The sequence below is a fragment of the Gopherus evgoodei genome, chromosome 2, assembly GCF_007399415.2.
Source record: "Gopherus evgoodei ecotype Sinaloan lineage chromosome 2, rGopEvg1_v1.p, whole genome shotgun sequence".
In the NCBI taxonomy this organism is placed as follows: Eukaryota; Metazoa; Chordata; order Testudines; family Testudinidae; genus Gopherus; species Gopherus evgoodei.
Genome location: NC_044323.1, coordinates 197,417,994 through 197,430,263, shown reverse-complemented (window position 1 = coordinate 197,430,263; position 12,270 = coordinate 197,417,994). Strand labels below are relative to the sequence as shown.

At 36.9% G+C, this 12,270-nt stretch overlaps 1 protein-coding gene across 1 annotated transcript in view; it reads right to left on the bottom strand.

Annotated features, from left to right (window-relative positions):
* RTTN (rotatin) overlaps positions 1–12,270 on the bottom strand; it is a 178,085-nt gene that overhangs the window by 116,959 nt on the left and 48,856 nt on the right. Inside the window, 7 exon segments of the mRNA XM_030552664.1 lie at positions 313–381; positions 1,597–1,693; positions 2,179–2,296; positions 7,170–7,258; positions 8,402–8,501; positions 11,192–11,363; positions 11,622–11,761. Coding sequence (XP_030408524.1) covers positions 313–381; positions 1,597–1,693; positions 2,179–2,296; positions 7,170–7,258; positions 8,402–8,501; positions 11,192–11,363; positions 11,622–11,761 — 785 coding nt within the window.

Genomic DNA, 12,270 nt, shown 5'->3' with positions numbered 1-12,270 from the left:
CAAAGCCACAAATATCAGGACGGTCTCTATAAAATCAGGACATCTGGTCACACTAACTAGGAAACTTACTGCAAATTAACAAGTAAATAGAAAAAACAGAACAGTAAGGCTAATGCATCACAAAATATATTTTAATTTACTTTGAGAATTTTGTTTTGAAAGACCCAGTTACCACCATTCTTCTGTATGAATTTCAAAATATACAGATCAGTGAGTTTCTATTGTAGCTATATTTTTTATCCCAGGAATGTATTGGTCCCCAACAGTTGGCAGCATATAGACAAAAAAGACGTTAATTGCAAAGAAGCTTACCGTCTGACAATAGCTACAGGCAAGCTGAAAGCAGGTAGGTTAGAACAATTACTGTATACAGCATCGGACCTGCAAAAAGAAAGATTCATTACACAGTAGTATTAGACTGAAATTAATCTTTAGCTGCTATTTCCTGACTTAAACCCTACTTTTTCTACTAAGGCTCCATGACTTCGTAATTCTGATAGCTATTTTTTATTTCCTTACTCCTTTCTGGCTCTTCACAGGATATTTCTGAACAAACAGTATATTCATATAATATTTTGTTAATACTGACTTGTTTGTAGACCATGCAAACAAATAATAAGGGCTTTTGCAATTATATTATAATTTAAGACATTTTGATATTTACATCTAGAATATCTGTTGTACGTCTCTACTGTATGGTAACATTACAGAAGTATATTAAAGTGATATGGTCAGTTCAAATTAAATCTGTATTTCCTCACATAAAAGTAACAACTCTTTCCAATAAGTTTCAAGCATATGAACTGCAAGAAGACAATACTAACTTTCTTTTCCAATGACTTGAAATTTCTTTTGAGTGATGAAGCACATACAACTGTTTATTTTGGAAAGACAAACATATTTTAACTGGAATCGCAGTATTCTTTTTTCAAATTTTAAGAGAACAGAAAGATGAAGTAGACCCAGAGCTTACTGTGTAAATAACTGAGGAATGCGTTTACAGAAAAGGTATGTAAACAAACACTAAGGGCTTTTACAATAATATTATAATTTAAGGCCAACAGAATTATTATGAAATATTTATATTGCTGTAGAATCCAGAAGCCTCAGCCAGGTTCTGGCCCTATCGTGTTAAGCAGTGTACAAACATGACTAACAACATATATATCAAATTGTAAGAAATGAAATACATTTCATTAATGCATTAGAAATAAATGTACAAAGAAAATCTGTTGAGGTTAAAGAAAAATGTCTTATGCCTCTATCTTGTAAATCACTCCACAGGAGTTATTCATTGTAAGTGCAAGGATCCGACAGCTGGAACAGGACCTTTGGATGAGGCCTTTAAAACCTAAGTCCACTGACATCAAAAGAGAAACACCCCTTCATATCAATAGGCTTTAGATCAGGCTCTATTTTAATTGTAGGATAAATATTTTGTGCAAACTCAAAAACATAACAGGAAAATTATAGATTTGGAAATGTAGAAATTTTGAATAGAGTTGCTGATGCACTTACTGCCATTAGAAAATCCCAGATACTGATACAAAGGGATAATGTAGAGAGGAATAATTAAATTACTATAGTTTAGCTTACCAGATTTCTTTTCTTGCTACTTCATCAAACAACAGAAGGCAAAGCAATGCTGCATTTTCAGTTAGAACAGCACGGTCATCTCGGAAAATCAAGGAAACTGAACAAAACAAGATAAATTTAAAACATTCTTCAATAAAACATTGGTAGTCAACAATACATACAAGTATCAGAGTGGTAGCCGTGTTAGTCTGGATCTGTAAAAAGCGACAAAGAATCCTGTGGCACCTTATAGACTAACAGAAGTATTGGAGCATAAGCTTTCGTGGGTGAATACCCACTTCGTCAGACGCATGTCACACATACATACAAGAGCACAGATATAGCCTTTTTAACTCAACAGGAATGCTAACTTCAACAGGAACAGATTCATGACTTGAATCAGTAAGCCATTTTTTCTTAAAATGTTATGCTATCTGAAGCAACCACTGATTGATCCTGTGTCAGTGGAGAGTTTGGTGGGTTTTTTTTTTTGGGGGGGGGGGGGGGGGCGGGGAGGAGAGTTTGTAAATATGTAGTCATACTTCAGACATTTTCTTTCCATTTACAGTACATCAAAGACACTTCAAAGCCTTTTAAAGTCACCTCTCAATAACGTTAGCAGGATAGAAGGCTGTTGCGCTAATGGCAAGCGTGTAACTGGATCAGCATATACAAGTTTTCGTAGAAGTGTAAGGCATGGCAACACAATACATTCCATGATCTGAAGGGGAGAAAAAAATATGGTAACGTAGATGTCTCCCTATATGCAGTACTATATAGTCAAGTATATAAGAAAACTCTTAATTTACAACTAGTGGACATTTCTACTATTAATCCTCTCAAAAGACCAAATGCACCAAGACCCAGAAAACTGTTAACCAAATCAGATTGAATCTGGAAATGAGTGCATCCTAACTGGCTGTAACAAGTTCAGTGGGAAAATTTTAATTACGCCCAGGTGTAAACAGATATTTTTCTGGACTTCTACCTCACACCCCTCTTTGAATGTTCATTTCAAAGACCAATATTAAAGTCCTGTCTATATTTGAAAGATTTCCAAATAGCTCTGATTAAATAAGATATAAAAAATATTTTATACTTTATGGCATTTTTCATCTGCAGATCTCAAAATTTAGTCACTGCTGTGCTGCACTTTGTTATCAAAAATTTACAGACAGGAAAACTGAAGAAGAGATAGGTGAGGTAACTTGCCGAACATTAGAGTGTCAGTGGACTAGCCAGAAACAGAACCAAGGCCTCATTCAGAATGTAAAGAGCAGAATAAATATGGACAATTTGGTCAGTGAACATCAAGAACTAAAGCCAATATCTCTTTGAGATATTAGTATTTCAGAGACTATTCCATTACTTTGCTTTCCTTAGATTCTATACTTGAGATTTGTTTTGTGAAATCTGTTTGCATCACTATAACTAGAGGCTGCTTCTGAGGCTTTATTTAGATCTCTGCTCTTCCCAGCACTCTATTGGCAGCCCTCCCCAAAAGGATACTTACCGTACATATTTAAACAATTATTGAAAAGTTTATATTTCAATGTATGTTTTTTCAAACTAGTGCATTCAGTTATCTTGATATTGTATGCAGTCAATATTTAAGTACACAAAAAAAATTGAATGCACATAGGAATTAAACTATGATCTCTTCACCATAAAAGGGTCCCTTCAGATCAGGGTAGAGAGATACTAGTGGGGAGCTTGCACAGATGTGGCTCATAACTGTTCTGTGGTTAGAGAACTTCACTCTCCAGGACTGTCAGTCTAGTCCAGGGGTAGGCAACCTATGGCACGGGTGCTGAAGGCGGCACGTGAGCTGATTTTCGGTGGCACTCACACCGCCCGGGTCCTGGCCACCGGTCCAGGGAGATCTGAATTTTATCTTAATTTTACATGAAGCTTCTTAAACATTGTAAAAAAACTTAATTTACTTTACATACAACAATAGTTTAGTTATATATTATAGACTTATAGAAAGAGACTTCTAAAAACATTAAAATGCATTACTGGCACGCGAAGCCTTAAATTAGAGTGAATAAATGAAGACTTGGCACACCACTTCTGAAAGGTTGCGGACCCCTGGTCCAGTCACATTTCAAGAGCATTTTGAGAGTATCAGTGACTGACTTAACCTAGCAAATATTCCAGTCATGAATTTTAGTCAAGTTATTTAGTTATGAGGGATATTCAGACTTTTTGTGATGTAGAAGTTTATTTAGGAAGATGAAGACAGGTACTTCCCCTTTCTATATCAAAACTTCCTCTCCCACCTGTCCACTTTGAGCACACCATAGATAAACAAACAAAACGCACCAGCCAAAACAGAGGTAACATGGTTAGTGACAGCTTACTGTGATTTCCAAATTTCCTGTACACACAAACAATCTTCCCTCCATTAAGATTAAAAGTAAAATTTTCAGAAGTGTTTAAGTGACTTAATATTGACTTAGACTTGACTTTTAATGTGACCTAGGTTCTTCGTTAATTTAAGCACTAAATTTTTACCCTAGATTCACCACCAGCACTATTTCTCAGTCATGCCTGTTAAGGGGTTTATACTCTGATATTATAAAACATCAGTACTGTAGTGCTAACTATAGACAAAACTAGAAGTCAAAAAAAATTTTCTATCTTAGTATTATGTATGTTAAACAAAAACATGTTATCATGCTAAAATAAAATTGGAAAAATAGAACTGTGGGAATTAAACCTCTTCTGCTTGTTTTGTTGATTTATGGCAGCAATAGCTTTGAGTAGATCTCACATTCAAGCTATCAGAGTCTGGCTATAGAACTTCTTAATGTGACTGAGATAAGATACCTTTTCCAGTGTCAATATTTAAAAACATTTCTTCATAAATTTAAATTAAAACTTCAGTAGAATTAACAAGCGTTATGTGATCTTCTGGCTCCTGAGGGAATTCTGCACCAAAAAATTAAAAATTCTGCAAAATTTGTCTATTCCCAGCTTCTGGCAAACAGAGGCTAAGGACATCATACCTGCCCATCCTGGCCAATAGCCACTGATTGACCTATCCTCCATGAGTATATCTAGTTCTTTTTAGAACCCGGTTATAGTCTTGGCCTTCACAACATCCTCTGGCAAGGTGTTCCATAGGTTGACTATGCGTTGTCCGAAAAAATACTTCCTTTTGTTTTAAACCTGCTGACTATTAATTTCATTTGGTGACCCTTAGTTCTTGTGTTATGAGAAGGAGTAAATAACACTTCCCTATTTACTTTCTCCACATCAATCATGATTTTATAGACCTCTATCATATCCCCCCTTAGCTCTTTTCCAAGCTGAAATGTCCCAGTCTTATTAATCATTCCTCATACGGAAGCCATTCCATACCCGTAATTATTTTTGTTGCTCTGTTCTGAACCTTTTCCAATTCCAATATATCTTTTTTGAGATGGGGCGACCACATCTGCACACAGTTTTCAAGATGTGGGCATACCATGGATTTATAACCTGACCTTGAAGTCTATTAGAACCAGCAGTCAAAGTTAATCCAAGCAAATAGCCTGTGAACAGCTTATTGCCCAAGATGTATTTACATAAAGCACTCCAACACTTTGAAATAATGCACAATCATGAAATTAAGTGTTTTCTGATAAATCACAAACACAAAAAGGCTATGGCATGTCTGATTGTTTGCTACAAACTCGTTCAATTCTATGGGTGACCTTGTCTGCTGAGATTTCCCTGGTGAATGCTCTGTAAGACACCAGTTTTCAATCATTCAGGAAGCTGTTTTATTTCTATCTGTATGTTCCTCAATAAGCTTTGGATGTTTTACAATGCATATTATAGATTATGACCTGTTTGACGCTGGACTTTAGGAGTCTAGGATGTAACCTTTAAAGACATAATGTCTGTCTTTATGAACCCTTTAATATCACTTTTTAGTCTTCAACAAGCGAGAGATTCGAGATTTTAATATTTTCATTAATGACTTGGATAGCGGACTGGGAACAGGATTATAAAATCTGCAGATGAGACCAAGTTGGGAGGGATTGCAAGCACTTTGGAGGATATGATTAGAATTAAAAACAACCTAACCAAATTACAGAACTGAAATCAAATTAGAGAACTGGTCTGAAATCAACAAAATGAAATTCAATAAAGACTAGTGCAAATATTATACTTCAGAAGGAAAAATAAAATATACAACTACAAAAATGGAGATTAACTAGCTATGTGGTAGTACTGCTGAAAAGATCTGAGGGCGACAGTGAATCACAAATTGAATGAGAGTCAGCAATGTGATGCAGCTGTGAAAAAGGCTAACGTTCTAGGGTGCATCAAGAAGAGCATTGTTTGTAAGACATAGGAGTTAATTGTCCCACTCTACTCAGCACTGGTGAGTCCTCAGATGGAGTACTGTGTCCAGGTCTGGGTGTCACACTTCAGAAAAGAAGTGGATAAACTGAAGAGAGTCCAGAGAGCAACAAAAAATATAGCAAGTACAGTAACTCCTCACTTAACGTTTTCCCAGTTAACATTGTTTTGTTATTAAGTTGCTGACCTATTAGAGAACAAACTCCTTTCAAGTCCTGAAATGTTCCATTTGTAAGCCCCCCTCCCCCCTCCCGCTCCCCAGCAGGAACGCCTGGCAGGCAGAGCGGGGCAAGCCCCCGCAGCCCAAACCCGCTACAACCCTGCCTCTACCAAGCTTCGCAATCATCACTGGTGAGTACAGTATTAAATTGTTTGTTTAAAATTATTTAAAACGTATACTGTATATGTATCTAATGTCTTTTGTCTGTTGAATTTTTTTCAACCCCACACCCTATTTACATTAATTCTTATGGGGAAATTGGATTTGCTTAACATTGTTTCACTTAAAGTTGTATTTTTCAAGAACATAACTAGGATGTTAAGTGAGGAGTTACTGTATTAGAAAAATTGACCTTTGAGAAAAGGTTAAAAAAAACTGGACATGTTCAGTCTTGAGAAAAGATGAATGAAGGGGAACCTGATAACAGTCTTCAGATATGTTAAGGGCTATTATAAAGAGGACCAAGATCAACTGTTCTTCATGTCCTCCATGTAGGATAAGAAGCAATGGGCTAATGTGTAGCAAGGGACATTTAGTTTAAATATTAGGAGAAACTAACTAGAAGGGTAACTCAATTGAAGAACAGGATTCCAAGGTAGCTTGTGGACTCCACTGCTGGAGGTTTTTAAGAACAGACTGGGCAAAAATCTGTCAGGAATGGTCTAGACTTACTTGGTCCTGCCTCACCAAAGAGGACTGGACTTGATGACCTCTTGTAGTCTCTCCTAGACCATTTCTATGTTTCTGTGTTAATGGGGATAGAGGATTCTTCCATCGCAATTTAGATAACTATATTAACTACATATATGGATTAAGTTAATAGTGAACCTATCATGAGCAAAAGCCAAGTGAATAAAGCAAAGATACAGGAAGATTACACACTTGTGTTCTTAGATTGTCATTTTATTAGTGGAATTAATGTACTGAAAGACTGTGCTTAAAAAAAGTGGTAGATACCAAGTTCTACTGCTTTTACCACAACAACATTTACAAAAAAACCTCATGGTAATATTTTTACCTTGCCATCCCGGTGTACACATTCAGTAAAGTAAACAAATAACTTATCTATCAGACCCAGTTTTTTCACAACAGCATGCATTTTGGTATCTGCAAGAGAAAAAAGTATTAGCAAAAGCCATTAGTTCCACATCAATTTTATATTTAACTTCCTGTGTGGGAGCACACACCATTTTAATGCTGGTGAGATGTACCAATTTTACATCACTGAATGCCAAAGCCCTCTATCCACTGAACAGGTATAGCACAAGCAATAGCAATGCAAGCCTCCTCAAAGCCTTGTCAACGTGTCTTACACCTATTCTCAAGGGGTCACAAGGAAGTTTGGTTTACACACTCATTCAATACTTAGCCTCAAGAATGAGGCTGCCGATAACTATGCCAGTCACAATGGCAGTTGTGGAGATACAGATGCCTGCCTACTAAGTATAAGAGAGACCATGAACTCATTTTCTCTCAATACATAGTAGACATCGGAGAATTATTTTTACCATTATTCCTCAAGTGAAATCCTGTATTGCATTGCCAATCTCTTCCATATACTAGCCCCTGGAATTATTTTATTAAACACTCTGAATACAAGACCATTTGGATAAGAGAAGACTCTACTGTTTCCGTGACTGCTCATGTTTTCAAGTGTAACTTAATCAAATCAATTTAAAGACTGACCTTACCCATTTGAAGAAAATACTGCAGTCTACAAAATAGACTGTCACTTCTTAGATTATGAAGTATAAGCCAAGAATGACACTGAAAAAAAACCCCACCTACTCTTTGCTAAGGAGAATGGTCTCTTCCACACAAGCAGAAATAACTAGCATGGAAATGCAGGAATTTTGCAGTATCATCTCTAATAAACAAGAATAAATTAGGTGATAAAGTTCAAGGGAAAAAAAAAAGGAAGGAAAAGATATGTCGAATGGGACAATCTAAAAAGGCCTAATTTAAAGATCAGTCATTAGGTTTACCTTAACTTTGCAGAATTGTACTTGCCCTCTCACCCAGGCTGAGCCCCTCTTTTTTTCCCAGATAAGAGAATAAAATCTACATCCCTCATTCTCACGCATAACAAGAGCAAGCAAGTAAATTTTGAACTTGGGCTATGAAATTTTCATTACAGTTTTGCAATATTGGTCTGGTAATATAAGTTATGTATTTAAAAATTTGAAAATAGCATTCCAAGGAGAAAACCAGCTCACCAGCATATGAATCAATATTACCAGAACACTTTACCTTGCATAATTATAGCTAGTTGCTCTGCTGCAGACTTTCTCAAAACTAGATCAATGGTGTCAGAAGTAAGAATACCATATAGTTTTTCCACTGTCTCCTCCTATTAAAACAAAACTACATTTAGAAATACATATAATATATGTCTCTTAGTTAAACAGGAAAAGTAGCCTTCTTATTCCCTCAAAGTGTAGGAAATATTAAAAAAAAGATATAAATAAATGTGACTAGGATACATTCTAAAAATCCTTACAAGCAGCATATATATATATTCACTCAGAATTGACCGTGGTATGATTTACTGAGCTTCTAAAGCATTTCTTGGGGAATAAAAAATTAACAATTTCCAGAATGTAGCAATTGGAAAGAATAACATATCATGCCCATTGGTTTTTAAAGTATGCAAATGCAGAAATTTCAAAAAAGTCTTTATATACAGACTCATTTTTCTAGTGTAATTAACAAGTGCAGTAATGTACATTATTATTATGTGCATATATTCATGATTATGTGATGTAGTAACCTACAATAGCAGGGAACGAGGGTCAATAGTCCTATACCCTATGTTCACCAACTATAAATGCTTGACATTTCATTGCAGTATAGTTGTAGCTAAATCCAAAAGACTATCTGTAAAATGGCTTGTGTTTAGGTCGGCTGTTAATTAAGTTCAAAATATACAGATTGATTTTTTAAAAAAAGCAACATCTAAAATCTATGGTAAACTGAGGGGCTAGATTATTTTTATGCTAGAGAAAGAATGTCATCTTTCAGAACTCGTTTAACATTTTGATTTATTTTACTGGTTGCTGTTTGTTTCCATCTATTTCCTGCAGACCATGAACTTCTAATCTAGAGCCCCACAGCCACAAGCAGGTCTTGGATTTTGTCTTAGATTATAGATGTAGGATTTGCTTGTATGGTAAGGAATTGTCTTGCACTTACCATATCCTGAATTACAAGCATCTGTTATTGGGGGCTGAGGCTGCACAACATAGGCAGCTGGAACAATAAACTGTTTTCAACAAGTTTCAACATATAGTAACATGACCAAAAAGGTATATATTTACCTGTTGGCCTCCAGAAAGTGTGTGATATTCACCTATCTTCTGCAGCAGATATTGCACCTACCTAAGGGCCTGCTGTTTTTCCCCCATCCCTTAATCTGTTTACTTGTCTCTCTATCCTTCCATTATTAGCTCTACCAAGCAGATACTCCTTTAGTGTCTCAAAAGAAACCAGCACATAGTGGGCGCTATTGCATATGATAATCATGCATTCTTCTATGCCAAAGTTACTTTCTACGGGAATTCCTTCCATGATTGTGAGACTGACTATGAGAACATGGATCTGTGGAATTTTGTTCAACCTGAAGCAAAAAAACACAGCTAAAGACAAGATAACAGTATGAAGAGACCTCTGATATTTGCTTTGATGTCAGCCTGTATTATTAAAAATTATAGTAGGAACTACCTACCACTACTACCAAAGGTTACGTAGTTATTTCTCTGCTAATCCCATTTCAGTTGTTCATATCTGCATCATAAAAAATTTTCATCTTTTGGGCTGAGATTTTCTAGACAGACTACCCAATACGAATATTTTTTGGAAACTGAGCAAAAAAGATTTCAGCTCTTTGAGTGAAAGGAAAATTTTGTTTAAAGGTACACTTTTCCCGTTATTAGAAAAGCCTTGTGATCTTTTGTTTCCCAGCAGCACAAGTGACCAGAGGCAGAAACTTGACATTTGGCCTGGAAATATTTCACACTGAAAAGTGCCTTTGAGTGTTCTAGTAAAAGGTAGTTTTGATTTAACAGAACTATGACCATTTGAAAAAATGTTCTACTCATGCACAATAGAATTTGAACAAGTATGATAAGCTATTACAGTGTGCAGCTAAGTACATCCAGTTTGCATTTGTGGAGCTAACTTATCTGCACAGGGTAAAATCTAGTGAAGCTGAGTAGTAAGTGAATCCATGTCTCATTCACTGTTGCACCTTGTGACAGAGTGGTCTAGGTCCAGAGGCCCTCTGCTGGAGGTCTCACGGCCCTGTCTCACCATGCCCCACAAAGGAGCAGAGAAGTACTCCAGGCAGCCTAGAGTGGCTGCAGGGGAAGCAATCAATCAGAGGGGCTGCTGGAGGGCCGAGCAAAGGCCACAAGAGCCATATGAAAAGCAGCAGAGACAGAGCAGTCAGTTGCTGCCTGGAGCTGGAAGACAGAGGACTGGGTTCCTGGCTGGCTGGAAGAGCAACAGGACTACAGACAGCTCAGTGCGCGCAGGGCTGAGACCAGGTAGGACTGCCGAAGATCAGAGAAGCTAAGAAAGAAGTCCTGGCTGGCTGCAGGGACCAAGCAAGGACTGAGCCCAGAACCTAGCCAGACCAAGCAAAGGTACCACAAGGGCCCTATTGGTCTAGTTAAGGTCTGAGCCTAGGGAGGGCTGCTGAAAAGGACACCTCAATGGAGGGTATTGCGATGGGCCCTGTTGGACTGTTATAGAGGCCAGTGTCTCCAGGGGAATGGAAGGCTCACACCGGACCAGAAGGGGGCACTTGTGAGAGGCGACCCTATTACGTATCTTATAACATAAAAGCTACTCTTAAAGTTTGTAGGGTAGAGGTTCTCTGGCAGACTTATTTATAAGGTGCAAGACAATTCAAGGGAAAAAGATTACTGCAACCTGCAGAAGGTGAAATAATTGACATGCAGCAGCCTTCCCACATGATGTTAATAAGCAGTCCAAAAAGGACAGAATTACAAAAATATGTTAAAAGGATATTTTGGTCACCTTAAAAATTGACTCTTTTGTATCATCCAATTTCAGCTCAATAGATCTTTCCACAACAAACAAGTTAGGAACACTGGAGAAAACACTACCATGCAAAAGAGGGCGCTTCAGGCTGGCCCCTTCTTCATTCATGAGATGGAATGTTAGATGTTTCAGTGCCACAGAACGGACTCTAAGGAAACAAATTACTAAGGATCAAGATTCTTGTCAGTGGGGCATTTTAGCTCTTCAGATATACATACAGAGTTAGAAAATGTCAGAAAAACACACTGATAATGCTTAAGACTTACTTCTATTTATCATTTATCCACAACATTTCAAATCAGCCCTCACTGTAAATCAATTAAAACAGTCTTAATAGTTTAGGTTAGACTTGCTAATATCACGCATCAATCACAAGCTGAAATTATTACAGGACATTACTACTCACAACTGCTTTTTTGAGAAGAGAAGTCGTAGAGCAGCCCTTAATCTAGTAGTTCTAGGGAGAATCCCTTCTCCTTTGTCAGAAGCTGTTTCGCTTAGACTGAGGATGCAGTTACCCAGTGTCTCTTCTGTGTCTGCATAACCCTAAAAATAATTAGACAAACTGGTGAATAGGTTTTTAAATAAGAAACAAGCATATCTACTTTTGACAAAAAACAAAATCATATGAATGGAAACTATGTTTTCTAGGCAAGATTATATTAAATTGTACTAACTACTTCATATGAAACCATCTTGGAAGTGCACATAAAGCAAGCAGCTCATAAGTCTATGCTTCTTCCCCCTAAGAACATCCGGGTAAGGAATTGCCTCTCACACTTTCTAATTCAAGTTTAGACAAGGATTACCTTTCCAGAACACACCGAAGTTGATTTCTTACAACCCAGTAATTTAAAAAATAGGTCGCCACCTATCTTAAGACAATAGAAGATGGACTGTTTAAGCAATTGTCACTTTGTTTCATGATGTAAATCATTTTAATTCTGCAAAATAAAATGCTTCCACAAAAACCAGGTGTGACTTTAAGAGTTCCTCAATGCCTACTAGCAGAAGGCCAACCATATTGTAACTCAGATTAGGCCTGACATATTCAC